At 32.1% G+C, this 16,480-nt stretch overlaps 1 protein-coding gene across 3 annotated transcripts in view; it reads left to right on the top strand.

Moving 5' to 3' along the window:
* The window catches only part of ZFYVE16 (zinc finger FYVE-type containing 16), a 42,865-nt gene extending 27,269 nt beyond the window's left edge, over positions 1–15,596 (top strand). For all 3 annotated transcript variants that reach the window (XM_079145545.1, XM_079145543.1, XM_079145544.1), the window contains exons 11-18: positions 54–136; positions 1,286–1,390; positions 2,000–2,147; positions 4,326–4,406; positions 8,636–8,798; positions 9,600–9,705; positions 10,954–11,121; positions 12,670–15,596. In XM_079145545.1, the coding sequence (XP_079001671.1) occupies positions 54–136; positions 1,286–1,390; positions 2,000–2,147; positions 4,326–4,406; positions 8,636–8,798; positions 9,600–9,705; positions 10,954–11,121; positions 12,670–12,828 (1,013 nt within the window). In that variant the 3' untranslated portion in view covers positions 12,829–15,596. The remainder of the gene's footprint in view (positions 1–53; positions 137–1,285; positions 1,391–1,999; positions 2,148–4,325; positions 4,407–8,635; positions 8,799–9,599; positions 9,706–10,953; positions 11,122–12,669) is intronic.
* Positions 15,597–16,480: the final 884 nt, after the last annotated feature.

Here is a 16,480-nt window from a genome sequence, read left to right as displayed (position 1 = left end):
AAGACTTTTTTGATTTTTAGTTGGTGATAACCTGTTTCCTTTCTTTTGTATAGCATATCCTACTCCTCTTACCAGTATCAGAGGCCGAAAACCTCTTTTTGGTGAAATAGGACACACTATTATGAACTTACTTGTTGTGAGTAATTCAACTATTCTGTTAAGTCTTCTTATACTGTTACTTTAAAAGTTTATTTAGCAAATTTTCACACAATATTTCCCTATTTTAATTTGTGTAGAATAATGGAAACTCAATTATAAATCCTAATTCATTTAACATAAATGGACTGTTTTTTATGAGTTGCCCTTTTTTAAAAAAACATAATATCTCCTAATTTATGCATACCTGAGTTGAATTGCCTTTTGATTAATTCTGCAGTTCTTATTTTAGGTAATGTGAGCCCTCTATACAGACTTCAAAATTTAGAAAATTTTTTAGTAAAGTCTTTAGAAAAAGTATTAGTAAAGTCGTCAGTTTTATGATTTAGAGCAAATTATTGCCTTAGTTTTCTTCTTTGTAATAAGAAGGGTTAAATTAGGTAATGTATGAGGTTCATGACCATCTATAATTTTCGTAATTTTGTGTTTGCCTGTTATTGTAGGACTTAGTGAATTCACTTTGGTTTGTCCAAGTCTGGTTTGAAGACTGATTGTAGAGTTTATCAACTGTTATTAGCTGTGACAGAATACCTGACATAATCAACCTATAAGGAAGAAAAGTTTATTTTGACTCACAGTTTCAGAACTGTGCCATGGTCACTTGGCCCCATTGCTTTGGGCCTGTGGTAGCATATTACATCATGGCAGGAGTGCTTGATGGAGGAAGCCTGCTCACCTCATGATGGCCAGGAAGCAAAGAGAGAAAGCACAAAGGGGCTGAGGCCCAGTATACCTTCAAGGACATGCCCCCAATGGCCCAATTTCCTTCCAGTAGGCCACCACCTCCCAATGGTACTACAGGCTAGTGGCCAATGCTAATGCGCGGGCCTTTGGGAAATGGTTATAATAACCATAGCAAAGACTTTTTATGTTTTGGAAGATCTGTAGCTAAAAAGTGGACATAACCCCAAGTATTAACAGAATTTTTCCTGAGAATGATATTACGGTTGTGAAATAGCTAAAAGGATTACTTGTTGTTTTAAAAGTTTATATTGGTGTCCTGAATGGCATTTTGAAGTTGTGTGTCAGAAGCCTTAAAATAATAGGTACTAAGTAAAGGAGTTAATGGCTAGGTAAATGTTCATGAATAATAGTTTAAGGTTTAAGGAACTGTGATTTTTGTACATAGGACCTTCGAAATTACCAGTATACCTTGCATAATATAGATCAGCTGTTGATTCATATGGAAATGGGAAAAAGCTGTATAAAAATACCTCGGAAAAAATACAGTGATGTAAGTACAATTGCTTCATTCAAAATTTAAAGATAAATGTTGAACATTAGAGTTCCTTAGAATTGTGTTCCATCAATTTTTTTGTTTTGAATTAGACTAATATATAATAGCAATAAATATTTTTCTTGAAACACTAGAATTTGTTTGCTAATGGGCAGGGGTTATAGCTCAGTAGTAGAGTGCTTGCCTAGCACATAGGAGGCACTGGGTTCGATCCTCAGCACCACATATAAATAAATAAAATAAAGGTATTGTGTCCATCTACAACTAAATATATATGTGTGTGTGTGTGTGTGTGTGTGTGTGTGTGTGTGTGTGTATACATGCAAAGATATACACACACACACACACATATTTATATATTTAAAAATATATAATATCATTATTAATGAATTTTTTATTTTTTTCCATTTTTTCCATTTATTTTCCTCATTTTATCTATTAATTGAGGTAAATTTATTTTAAAATATTATTTTCTATCATATTCCTGGGGAGTTTTCCAGACCAAAGCTTGATAACTATGAAGGTGTTCAGGAATGCAACTCTCAGAATCAGCATAAAATGTTTTAAAAAGTTTTTCTGAACACATGTTATGGTTTTTATTTCCAGGTAATGAAAGTAATAAATTCTTCTAATGAGCATGTCATTAGCATTGGAGCTAGTTTTAGTACAGAAGCAGATTCTCATCTAGTCTGTGTACAGAATGATGGTGTTTATCAAACACAGGCCAATAGTGCCACTGGACATTCTAGAAAAGGTGAGAGTCATGATACCTAGTGCTAATTTACAAAGACACCTACCTTAATTAATAAAATCCATTTTAAAGGGAAAATATACATATTTTACTTATTTTCTGATTTGTATACTTAAAATTTCAGCTACACTAAAGCAGATTTTTAAAAAATGCTTCTAATTTGTGTGTTTCTCTTTAGATGTATTAGGTTTAAAGACTTGGAGGGCTGTATTCCTTTTGATACCTTCTTTAGTGTATTCTGTAAGGTGGGAGTCTGTGAATGATTTCTCTCTGGAATGAGGTGATTTTTCATATTTGTTCAGTCTCTGTCCCAATTTCTCTTAATTGGGGGAGCACAGGGTGGACAAAATAAAGAATAATTTACAAAACTATAAGTGGCTGGGGATATAAAAATGATAAAGATGATACAGTGAGCAGCTTCTGTGGGTAACATTATACTCCACTTTGAATGGCCTCAGTGACTGCTATGATTATCAGACCCTTGCTGTAGAGGGCCTAACAAATTGAAAGTGGAAGAAAGTATTACTTAAAATTAATACATTATTGTAGGATAACATTTTTAAAGTAATCTGATATTCTGACTATTAATAATTTTTTTCTGACTGTAAAGGTAAATGTATACTCATTTTTAGTAAGCTTGGAAAATATATCTTAAAAAATAATAAAAGATTCTGGTGTGGTGATGCATACCTTTAGTCCCAGAAGCTTAGGAGGCTGAGGAAGGAGGATCACAAGTTCGAGGCTTGCCTGAGCAACTTTGCAAGGCCCTAAGCTACGTAGTAAGACAGAGTCTCAAAATGAAAAATAAAAAGGACTGGAGATACACCTCAGTGGTAAAGCACCCCTGGATTAAATCCCTAGTACCAGGCTGTAGTTGTGGCTCAGTGGTAGAGTGCTTGCCTGTGTAAGGCACTGGGTTCAACAGAACCACAAAATAAATAAATAAATAAAATGAAGGGGTATTGTGTCCATCTACAACTAAAAAATATATTTAAAAAAAAAATCCCTAGTACCAAAAAAATAAAGAAAAACGTGCCAAGACAAGGCTGTTACTGGTATTTTACTATTTTTTTCTTCTTATGTTAATACATAGGTTCAATGACATTGTACAGTATATTTTACACTGTTGCATTGTACTTTTTAACATCATTGACATTTTCGTCATTAAATTTTTAAAATATATTTTTTAATTGTGGGTGGACACGGTACCTTTATTTTATATTTATGTGGTACTAAGGATCGAACCCAGGGCCTCATACATACTAGACCAGCACTCTACCACTGAGCCACAACCTCAGCCCTTGTCATTAAAATTTAACAACTTTTTAATTTTTACTTTTAATGTTATACATTTATGTGGTAAGACTCAAAAGGTATACATTTTAAACAGTATGAAAAAAAAAATCTCCTTTTTTACACTGACCACCTAGCCATTCTCTTATCCTCCCACACACAGTCAAACCAGTGTTAATGAGTTTCTTGTATATCCTTTCAGAGACATTTTTTGTTTTAATCTGTATTCAAGCAAGTACATACATGCACACACACATGTATCATCTCTTTCTCCCACTTTTTTAGACAAGTCATAACATTTGCTCCATTGTGCACCTTGCTTTTTTGTTGTTTTTAACACATTTTGAAGATTATTCTATAAAGAGCTTTCGCATTCCATGTAACTTTCCATTTTATGTGTACATCATTTATCTATCCCATACCAATAGACATAAATTGTTACCAGTCCTCAGCTATTTATAAAAATGCTACTGTGAATAACCTTCTATAAATACCATTTTGTATACTGTTGAACCTATCCATAGGGTAAATGCCTAGAAGTGGAATTAGTGTGACAAAGGTTATATTTGTAATTTTAATGGATAATTGTCAAGTTAAGGCTCCATAGAGACTATTTTTTTATTTTTGTTGTCTCCAGTAGTGAAGGTTTCATTTCCCATACCCTCACTGACACAGACACAAACATTTTAATTAGTACAGTAGTCCATAATTTATTAGACATAAGCATTAAAAAATTATTTTATGCCATATTTCAATTTTTTAATTTTAGTGTTCTAAGCATAACATTTATTTGGTATTTAGAATGTGCATGTTCCACAATCTAAATTTAACAATATAACATAAAATGAGCAGGTTAAAACATAAATAATTGTTTTATGTCATTATCAGTGACAGGTGCAAGTTTCGTGGTATTCAATGGAGCTCTAAAAACATCTTCAGGATTTCTTGCTAAGTCTAGTATAGTTGAAGGTATGTGCTTCATCTTTAAGATTGTTTTAATGTAAAGTTGTTTTTCCATATGTTTAAAAAGTGTACTTGATGCTTACCAAAAAATATGTAAGTTATGAAGAATAATAGCACAAACTTATGTGAAATCATCACCCAGTCCAAGAACTAGAAAATGATCAGTATTGGGTCTTCTTATGCCTTCTTCCTCCTTTCCCCAAGAATATGCTATTGGACTGATTATTGTAGTTTTGTTTTGGTTTTTGACTCTTGATATGCATGTGCTCAAACAATATATAACCTAAATATGTTTATTTTGGAGATTATGAAAGAGATATTCTTCATATAGTCATATGGAGTTGTTATCATGCAACATTGTATTTCTAAGATTTATGTATATTGTTGCCTGTAGCGATAGCTTATTTGTATTCAGTGCTATTAAATATTCTGTGAATGTGTGACAGTATATTCACTTCCTGATCATGAACTTCTGGGACATTCTTATTGTTTTGCTATTACAAACAGTGGTACTAGTAGCATTCTTTTGTGTATGTGGACACTGAATTCAAGTTTAAAATTTTTCCTAGAATATACATCTAGGAGTAGAATTTCTTGGTCAATAGATTAATAAATGTTCAACTTTACAAGATATTTGTAAAGTTGTTTTCCAACATGATTGTACCAATTTACCTCACAATCAGAATGTATAAGAGTTTTCATTGATTTACATATGCTGTAAACATGGTATTATCAGACTACTTAATTTGTGTCAATCCAGAAGGTATTTCTGAATATGGTCATATTTAGCATATTACTATTCACTAAGAAGTAGAGCATCTTATTATGTATGTATTGAGCACTTATGGTACCTTTTCTGTATAATCCCTATTTACAACTTTTGACCATTTTTATACTAGGCCATGTGTCTTTTTTCTAACTGAATTGTAGTTTATGTAGTTTTATATATTGTAGATTCCCCTTCTTCATTTTTAAATGGCAAAATAATAATTGCAAATATTATGTATACTACAGTATGATAATTTGATACATGTATATGATGTGTAGTGATCAAATAAGGGTAATTAGCATTTCTCCTTAAATTTTTATCATTTATTTGTGTTGGAAAGCTTTGAATTCCTCTTTTCTAGTTCTTTATGAAATATGTGTAAATTGTTATAAACTATAGTCATCCTTTGGTATGTAGAATGTTAGAACTTATTCCTGCCTATGTAACTGTATATTGATACCCATTATTCAACCTCTCTTCCAACCCCCTACCCACCTCTGATAGCCACTATCCTATTTTGTACTTCAATGAAATAAACTTTTTTAGCTTCCATATATGAACCAAAATAAGTATCAAGTGACAAATGTCTTTCTGTGCCTGACTTAGCCCCTTAATGTCCTCCAGTTTCATCTATGTTGCTATAAATGACAGGATTTCATTCTTTTTTCTTATGACTGAATAATATTCCATTATGTATGTACACTACATCTCTATCCATTATCTGTTGAACACCTCAGTTGATCTCATGTCTTGGCTAATATTAATGGTGCTTTAGTAGTGCAGTGTGCACTACTATTACTATTACTTTAGTAATACAGTGTGCAGGTATTTCTTTGGTAAGGTTATTTTATTTCTTTGGAAATATATCCAGCAGTGAGATAGCTGGATCATGTAGTAGTTCTATTTTTAGTTTTTTGAGGAACCTCCATAATGTTTTCCATGATGACTATGCTAATTTTTGTGATCTACAACAGTAGCTGTGTATAAGAGTTCCCCTTTTCCACATCCTTATTAGCTTTTTTTTTTGTCATTTTGATTATAGCCATTCTGATTGGGGTGAGATGATCTCTGTGATTTTGATTTACATTTCTCTGATGATTAGTGATGTTAGCATTTTTTCATATATGTTGGTCATCGGTGTATCTTATTTTGAGAAATATTTATTCAGATCATTTGCTCACTTGTTAATTGTTTTTTACTGTCAAGATTTTTCAGTTCTTTCTAAGTTCATATGGATTAGATATCAATCCCTGTTGAATGAAGAGAAAATATAAAAATTTAAGCATTTTCTTCCATTCTGTAGGTTGTCTCTTCATTCTGTTGTTTCCTTTTCTGTACAGGAGCTTCTTAGTTATAATACCATTTATTTTTGCTTTTTTTTTTTTTTAACTGTGCTTTGGCTCTTATCCAAAAAAAATTACCTATATAGAAATTTTGAAGTACTTCCCCCATGTTTTCTTCTAGTAGTTTCATAGTTTCAGTTCTTACATTTAGGTCTTTGATCCAGTCTTAGTAGATTTTTGTACATAGTGAGAGATACTGGGTCTAGTTTCATTCTTTTGCATGTGGATATCCAGTTTGCCCAGCACCATTTATTGAAGGAACTGTCTTTTTCTCCAATGTATTTTTGGCACCTTTGTTGAAGATCAGTTGGCTGTATACAGGTAGATTTATTTCTGGAATCTCTATTGTGTCTCATTCATCTCTGTATTGGATTTTAAGCCAATATTATGCTATTTGGAAATCACTTTGTGTAGTATGGACATTAATATTAATTCTTCAATCCTTGAGAGCTTGTTTAAAGGTTCTAGCAGGGGAGTGCAGCTATTTGTATACTCTTGACTGAAGAACAGTGCTTCTCTATTGGTGAAGGTTGTCCTCTTTGAGCATACAGCTCCAGGAGGAGTGCACATGGAGCAGTGAGGGAGGAAGGGGACACCCGTCTAGCCAACCATATCAGCCACATCAACCCTGGTGATCAGTGGGATGACAGATGTCACAGCCAGAGCACCCTCACATCCATTCTTCAATCCTTGAATATAGATGTCTTTTCCTTATTCTGTGTCCTGTTCAGTTTCTTTCATTAGTGTTTTGTAATTCTCATTGTAGAAGTCGCTAAAGTTCTGTGGTTAAATGTATTCCTGTTTTAAAATTTTTGTCATTGTTGCTACTGTGAATGTGATTACTTTTTAAAAAAAATTTTTTTAAGGGCTGGGGAGATAGCTCAGTTGGTAGAGTGCTTGCCTTGCATGCACAAGGCCCTGGGTTCGATCCCCAGCACCACCAAAAAAAAAAAAAAAAATTTAAATTGCCAATGGCTCTTTTATTTTATTTATTTATATGTGGTGCAGCAGAGTATCGAACCCAGGGCCTCACACATGCCAAGCAAGCGCTCTAGCACTGAGCCACAAGTCCAGCCCCTGATAACTATCTTAATTTCTTTCTAGACAAATTTGTTATTGGTATATAAAAATGCTACTGCTTTTTGTGTATTCATTTTGTATTCTGCAACCTTACTGAATTTGTTAATCAGTTTTAACATTTTGGGGGGGGTTGTATATCAAATGTCATCTACAAACTGGCATCATTTGACTTCCTCCTTTTCTATTTGGATACCCCTAATTTCTTTCTCTTGACTTAATGTTCTGGCTAAGAATTCCAATGTTATTTAAGAGTGGTGAAAGTGAATATCCTTGTCTTTTTCCTGATCTTCAAGGAAATCATTTCAGCTTTTTCCCTTTCAGTATGATGTTAGTTGTAGGTTTGTTGTGGCATTTATTGTATTGCGGTGCATTCTTTCTATACTTAATTTGTTGCGGATTTTATCATGAGGGGATGTTGAATTTTATTAAATGTTTTTCTGCTTATGTTGAAATGATCATATAGTTTTATCCTTCATGTGATATATTAAGTTCATTTATTTTCATTATGTTGAAGCATCTTTGCATTCCTGAGTAATTAATCATACACTTAATTATAGTGTATGATCTTCTTTGTTTTTTATTTTTGAAATAGAAGACTTAACCCTTGGTTGCTTTACCACTGAGCCACATCCCCAGCCCTTTTTATTTTTTATTTTGAGACAGGGTCTCACTAAGTTGCTGAGGGCCTTGTGAAATTGATGAGACTGGCCTCGAACTTGTAATTCTCCTGTCTCAGCCTCCCAAGTTGCTGGGATTACGGGCATGCACCACCACACCTATGTACACTCTTGATGTGCTCTTCAGCAGTTAATTCATCATAGCCAGAAGGATAAATTCTTGTCTATTTGTTTAACCTTAAAAAAAGAATTCTTAACTTTGTGAGATATTTTAATTTTCTTAGTGGAAAACAACTATTAGGATAATTAACAAAGTATTTAAAACTTTTATCTCACTCTGAACATATTTTGATAGTAAATTTTATGGCTTTGACATACAAATGGACATTTGACAAAATAAATGTGAAACATAACTCTTATTTCTAGATGGCTTAATGGTACAGATAACTCCTGAGACCATGGATGGTTTGCGGCTAGCTTTACGAGAGCAAAAGGACTTTAAAATTACATGTGGAAAAGTTGATGCAGTAGATCTGAGAGAATATGTGGATATCTGCTGGGTAGATTCTGAAGAAAAGGGAAACAAAGGGTAGGAATTTGTTCCTAAAATGTACTTGATTTGAATGGAAGGGGAAGGATAAAAACATAATCTTAATATAATTAAATATTTTATGAATGAATATAGAATTACACCATTAATTTAAATGCTTATACTCCAGTTAATAAATGCAGTCTGTTTTTACAAATATGTACTTAACTGGCCTCATGAAGGTTTTCTTGGCAGGATGCTATTAACCCGTGGGCAGTTTGGGAGGGGGCTAATGTTAAAACATCCATTGTGCAGTAGCATGAGCTTGCTGCCAGGGCTGAAAAAAGTTGAAACACTTTTTTTCTGTCAAGTAAGTAAGCATTCCCTGTGGGTAACTCTGAATTATTTTGATTTACTATAAATACGAACTGAATTTAGTGTACACATTAGAGCCCTCCTCTCATATTACTGCCATTCTTCCTCTTTTCAGTTAACCATTGCCTTTCTTTTGGGGGCTAAGGGCTCATGCTAAAAGAATCCAAAATAGAGTTTTCAAATTCATGAGACATCTTTTCTGTTAGAGTATTTAAGGGCTTTTAAACTTAGGTCTAAATTGGACATATATGAAAAATGACATATAATTTATTGATGAATGAAAGAAATTGTTTACAATCAAGAATTCATGATAAATGAGCTGCAGATTTAATTATTTTGTATATAATTGAGACATCTTGTTGCTACTTAAAATTTAGAACTTACATAATTTTCCTCATCTCATTTGTTCAAATCTAATAATTCATTTCAGAAATGAATTATTTTTTCATTTGATGCTAATAATCCTACTGTATTACTTTTCTGCAGTGTTATCAGTTCAGTGGATGGAATATCACTACAAGGATTTCCAAGTGAAAAAATAAAACTGGAAGCAGATTTTGAAACTGATGAGAAGATTGTAAAGTGTACTGAGGTAACAGAGAAAGGAGATCCTTTTCCTTTACATTCTGTGTTTTGAATTGGAGACAGTACATGCTCAACCTCTGAATGTTCAAGTGTAGCTTATACACTTTTTACTTTATATTCGTAGGCTCACACATATTTCTGCCTAGCCTGTCTCTTACGCATCAGATGTAGATTTCTCCTAGGCTTACTTTAGGCTACCATTATGATGGTACTGCTGCCAGCTAATGGTTAAGTTATAGCAATGTGGCCATCTTTGTGCTATAGTATGTTATTTTCATTTTCTCTTGTTTTGCAGTCAAATATTTTATTGACATCCATTTATAATCAACATTCACATAATGAAACTTATTTGTGCACGTTCCAATTTTTTTTTCTTTTAAAGGAAAGGTAATAAAACCATAGATCGTATACTCCTCAACCCCTTAATCTGCTTCTTTCTTCTCCCTCATCTGTTTTTTTTTTTTTTTTGGGGTGCTGGGGCTTGAACCCCAGGGCCTTGTGCTTGTGAGGCAAGCACTCTGCCAACTGAGCTATATCCCCAGCCCCTCCGTCATCTGTTTTGATGATGGGATTTGTTGTGACATATTCATACATGCACACAATATAACAATATAATTCAGTCATATCACTCCTCAGCACTTTCCCTCTCCTCCCAGCCTCCCACTGGCATCATTCATTTCTTATGTAACACATACATTTTTTTAAATATATAAGATAGAAACTGAAGGGAATATAAGAACAATAGAACATTGTTTGATCTTAATCTCATGTAGTTATCATTATAGGATAGACTGTCTAAACTGAGTTAACAAATCTTTCTTTGCTGCAAGTCAGCTTTACACAGAAATAGTTAAGCCACTCACATAATCCAAAATCTTTGGTTTTTAATTTTTTATTTATAGTATAGCTTTAGACTGTAGATTGAATGCTCTCAACTAATAATTGTCATGTGATTAACATTTGAATTTTATGAGTATTGAATGGAAAGCAGTAATTGTTACATTTTATTAACTAATTTTTATAGTACTAGGGATTGAACCCTGGGGGTGCTCTACCACTGAGTTATATCCCCAGTCCTTTTAATATTTTATTTTGAGGAAGGGTCTCAGTTACTGAGACTGGCCTTAAACTTGTGATCTTTCTTGTTTCAGCCTTCCAGGTCCTTGGGTTTATAGGCTCTCCATGTAGAGCATAATTGTTGCATTTTAAAAGTTACTTTTAATCATGACTTGTTTCCTAATTAAATATATTTCAGGTGTTTTACTTTCTAAAAGACCAGGATTTATCTATTTTATCAACGTGTTATCAGTTTGCAAAAGAAATAGCCATGGCATGTAGTGCTGCGCTCTGCCCTCACCTGAAAACACTAAAGAGTAATAGAATGAATAAAATTGGACTCAGAGTTTCCATTGACACTGATATGGTAAGGATGTTTTTGTGATGATTTTTTAAATGAATGTATCATATATTAAGATAAACAAAAGATTTTTTTCTCTAGCCTTTTATTTGAGAAAAGGGAACCAAAATGTGTTGTCAAATGTGTGCTATACATTTCACATATATTATTTCTATTAATCTCTGTAATAAAGGTCAGCATACTTTTGGTAAAAGGCCAGATAATAAATATTGTAGGCATTGTAGGCTATTTGGTTTCTTTCACAAAAGTTCAACTCTGCATTATAGTGGAAAAGCAGCCACTGACACTGTGCAAACATTGAGTGTGGCTCTCATCCAGTGATGTTTCCTGTACCCACTGGGGCCAGATTTGGCCTGCAGGCTATTATTTGCTGACCCTGCCCCATGACTCTCCTGCTCAATAGATAGGTTTTTAAATTTACTTATTCTGACTGGAGTCTATATTCACATGATTTAAAACTTAAAATGTCTAAAAGCAAATAAATAAAAAAGATCATTTCAGCTGAACTTTTTTCTTTTTTTTTTTTTTTTTTGCTGTGCTTTAATTTCATAGACCATGGAGGTATTGTGTTATAGTATATAACCTTGCAGAGAAGTTGTTAAATAGACAGTAGTTTATTTAACCAGATCTTCATTCTTATTTGGTATAGGTTAATTGAAATTTAGGTTTTCAACAATATTTTGATTGTGCATAAGTGTGAGCATAACCATAAGAAAAATTACTAGAACTAAAATTGTTTGATACAAGTATGTGCTCAATAGGTATTACCATATTGTCCCAAATAGAGATTATGCCAATTTATGTTACTACCAATGATTTTCGAGAGGGCTTTTCTTTATGAAGACAGTATATAATCAGACTTTTTTGATGATAGCATGTAACAGTATATAATCAAACTTTTTGATTATATATTTGGAAATACTAATTTTCAAGTAGATTTTTTTATTAGAGTTTTTAATCTAAAAATGGGTGCATCCTTATGCTGGTGTTCTTTTCTCTAGCCAGGATGTGTTATATTCATACTTCTGGAAAGAGGAAGTTTTGTTTTCATTATACTATTAAAAGTCCCCTTTTCAAGGAAGCACCTGATAATTAATTGTTAAGTAAGCATTGTTAATGTTTTTTTTTAATTCAAATGCATTAAAATGTAATTTCCATCAACGATATTAAATTCTAATATCAAATATTGCAATAACAAAATTGAAATATTTCTAAGAAGATTTTTTTAATACCATGTTGTTTTATTTAGGTAATGTTGGTAATTATTTATAGCCTCAGCCCTGCAGTGTATTTATATACTCATCAAGAGGAAATGTAAAGGATAAGGTCATGAAAATATTTATAATATCTTTGTGATGAACAATTATAATTTGTGTAATAAATGGATAAAAGAAATATGAGAGAATGTAGGATGTTTTAATAAATAATATATCAAGTATTTTATTAACATGCTTAAGCTGAATATTCTAGAATATTTTAAAATTTATCTTCATCAGTTGAACTAAGCAAGATTGTTAATTTTCTAGGATCATCTTATTAATATTTTTTTTCCAGGTCGAATTTCAGGCAGGATCTGAAGGTCACCTTCTTCCTCAGCATTACCTAAATGACCTTGATAGTGCTCTGATACCTGTGATCCATGGTGGGACCTCCAATTCTAGTTTACCATTAGAAATAGAATTAGTATTTTTCATTATAGAAAATCTTTTTTAGTGAACAAATGTACTGTATTATGTATTGCAAGCTGTTTTGTTAAAATTAACTCCAGCACTAAAGCTGAAATGCCACAAACACTAAAAGTAAAATTTGATGTTTGGAACAAGCTTTGCTTTTTAGGAAGGAATAATCTTTTTAAATCATTAGCACAATATTTAAATATCTAAAAATTTAAGGGATCCACAGTTTTTGAAGCTTTACACTTAATACATGTATTAAAATGACACGGATTCCTTATACCTTACAGAAATCTGTAGCATTTACAGCATTATCTAAATACTAAACCAAAGTGTCTGCACTTAGTTATACCTCTTTACGCCAAGAATGATTTTAATGAAGGCTGTATTCAGATGTAACCTTATGAAGGAAATATCTGTTTTGGAAATAGGCCAGTTAGAATACTGGTTTCTAAAGTCTGTTAAAAATGTATTTCAATGGCACAGACCTGTTTCAAGATCTTTTACTTATGATTCTTTGAATAAAACTGGTAACTTATTTGTATAATTGGAGTGGAGACCTCCCTCATAATTAGATAAACTCTGATTGTTTGGGTTAAAGTCAGAATTTTGCCTTTTTTCTTCTCAACATATATATATATATATATATATATATATATATATATAATTTTCTTTATTAAATGGGTATTCTTAAAATGATTATGGGTGCTTCAAGATTTTGCGCTTCTATATTTAAGTATTTGTTTTTATAGCAACTTATGATTCAGAATGTTTTATAAATCTTTAGTAATTTATAAATAGGTAATATTTTTGTATCACATTGCATTATTTTTCCTTCTTTACTTTGAAAATATACCACTGTTTTACCACTTCTACCACTGATGAACAGAAGGCCAGGTGACCCTTCAAGTAGTCATTATGTAGCAATATGTTAAGCCTGAAACAGGTTTTTCGTCCATGTTAATTCTTAGAAATATCTTGACAACTGTTCATGTTTTCATTGACACCAGTACATTATCAGTTTTAATGAACTAATTACTTTTGCATATTTTAAATTCTTTACATGGTAGTTATTTTTATAATAGAATATTTAACACAAGGCAAATTCTATGTTTTTGAAACTATTGCAGAGCTTTCCCTTTTACTGAAGATTTAAAAAAAAGAAAAAGGGCATATATTATTCTTGTCATTTAAGTTATATAAAATCCAATTATTTTAATGCTTTTTTTATTCTTATGTGTAATATATTTTTTTTTTTGTATCAAAACACTCATTGTATGTCTGAAGAAAAAGAAACTACACTAAATAACCCTGTTTTAAGAAAAATGTTTATGAAGCACCTCAACTTATAGATCAAATCAAGTCTATGACTCAGGACCTGAGGTCTCTGGCTAGGAGAGACCAAGAGTTTTAATGTTTGGGCATCTGGAATTACACCTGTGGTACTAGCCAAAGACACAGTTTGGAGGAAAATATCATTTCTCTGGAATTTCATAAACAGTGTAAATGTTACAGATGTTAAATAAAATGTCAACATATAATAACTCGTGAAACTTATTGAACTGGTGAAGATAAAGACAATTACATATGAAACTCAATTTATGTTTTCCTTATTTAGTGTGTTTATTTTACATTATAGTCTATACTTATTTTGTGATATAACTGCAGAATTTATAAATACTAAAGTTTCTTTAAAACACCCAAAAGGTGGAAGGCTCTTCTATGATGGGATAGCTTTGGATTTGTTTTTATAAAGCCTCTACCTTCAATAAAAATTGAAATTATGCACTTAAAGTTTGGAGGCACATTTTAAAGTATCCTTTGTAGACATATATTTCTGAATGCCTTTGCTACTTATTTGGTCATGTTCTTCGCATTGGTACTAAAAGTTGAATTTTTAATTTTTTTAAGGATGAAAAAATAGAATGGTTCTTTGTACTCAGTCTGCAATGATCTATTTTTGTCTTATACATTTTAATACAACTCTCTTTTTTCTGAATTTTGAAATCTGAAGTAAAATGTAGCCTGTTTTATACAGCTATCCAACAAACTGTGTGTGTGTCTGTGTACATGCTATGTGCAAAGCACTTTTTAGTTTTCATTGGTTGAAAATAAACAGTTCTCTCTCTTGGAGCTAAATGTATGAAACAGAGGATAACTATGTATCGAAAGTTTTAAATTGCTGTGATAGAGACTTAAATCTTGACGAGGTGGTTGTGAAACAGTTGAGGAGGAGGCTAAACGAATAATGAGACGGCATCAGAGAACTTGTTAAGCAGTGGGCAGTGAAGTTGGGAAGAGCTGACAATCTGAAGTCTGTAATATTGTAGAAAGACTCAAATTTTCTTTTTAAGTCAGTTTAAACCAGTCTTTGGTGTTGTGTGAATGTCTCATCTTATAATTTAATCATAAAAGTAGTAACCTGACTATGGTGTGTCAACAGCCTAGGTATATAGCAACCTAGATTTAGGTATCGGTCAATAAATAAAGAACAGAGCATTTATTTTTTTTATTAGCAAGCATAACTTTTATGATGTGATTCAAATTTTAAAAGAAAATATCTTGAAATAAAACAAACTTCCAACTTGTCCCAGGGTTTATTTTTTTTCCTATGTGACTTAAAAAAGTTTTGTGTAATATGATTAAAAAAATCAAAACAAATATTAAAACTCCCCCCACCTTGTATGCATTTACCTTGTTCTTCCCATCCCCCTAGTCTCAACATGTAATCATTTTTATTTTTTCCTTGTAAATTATTCAAAGATTTAGGTGCTGTAGCAGCAGCAAATAAAAATAAGTATATTCTTATTTTCTCCCCTAATTTTTTTCAAGTGTATAATATATTGTTACTAGTGTACTCACTGTGCTGTATAGGTTAAACTTACTCCTCCTAACTGAAATTTTATAACCTTTGGCTAACATCTCCCACAATGCCCCTGCCATCTTCCATCTCTTCTGCACCCTGGCAACCACCATCTACTCTCTGCTTCTGAGTTCAGCATTTTTAGATTCCATAAATGAGATCATGTAGTCATTGTCTTCCTGTGCCTGTTGTAATTTGCTTAACATAAACCCTCCAAGTTCATGCTTGTCACAAATAATAGAATTTCCTTCGTTTTTGAAGCTAAATTCCATTGTGTATTCACACCACGTTTTCTTTATCTGTTCATGTCTGATAGATACTCAGGTTGATTCCTTATATTAGTATTGTGAAGAATCCTGCAGTGAAACATGGGGAACATATATATCTCTTCAACACAGTGGTTTCATTTCCTTTAAATATATACCCAGTAGTTAAATTGCTGGATCATATATTTCTATTTTTAATTTTTTGAGGACTCTCACTCTGTTTTCCATAATAATTATACAATCTTCTCTCATTTCTTATTCAAAATGTAAACACCATTTTACTGTATCAGTTACTTTGGGTTATATAGTATATGTTTAGAATCCTAGAGGTCTTATTGCTCTGTCAAACCACTTTTACTCAATGATTGGTAAAAACATCGTCATTATTAGTATTATGGCATGTGTTTTAGTAGGAGGACTTTTTAATAACAAAACTTTTATTACTGAAATACCTAGATGGTTATTTTTTATTGGAGCTATATTTTAAATTTTTATTTTTTCCTATCAGGCACTAAACCTTGCCACCTAAACTTATCTTTTATCATTTAATTACACTCATGAGT

The sequence above is a fragment of the Sciurus vulgaris genome (genome assembly GCF_902686455.1).
Source record: "Sciurus vulgaris genome assembly, chromosome: 6".
Taxonomy (NCBI): domain Eukaryota; kingdom Metazoa; phylum Chordata; class Mammalia; order Rodentia; family Sciuridae; genus Sciurus; species Sciurus vulgaris.
Note: the sequence above shows the minus strand (reverse complement) of the source record. Positions and strands in the feature narration are given on the sequence as shown.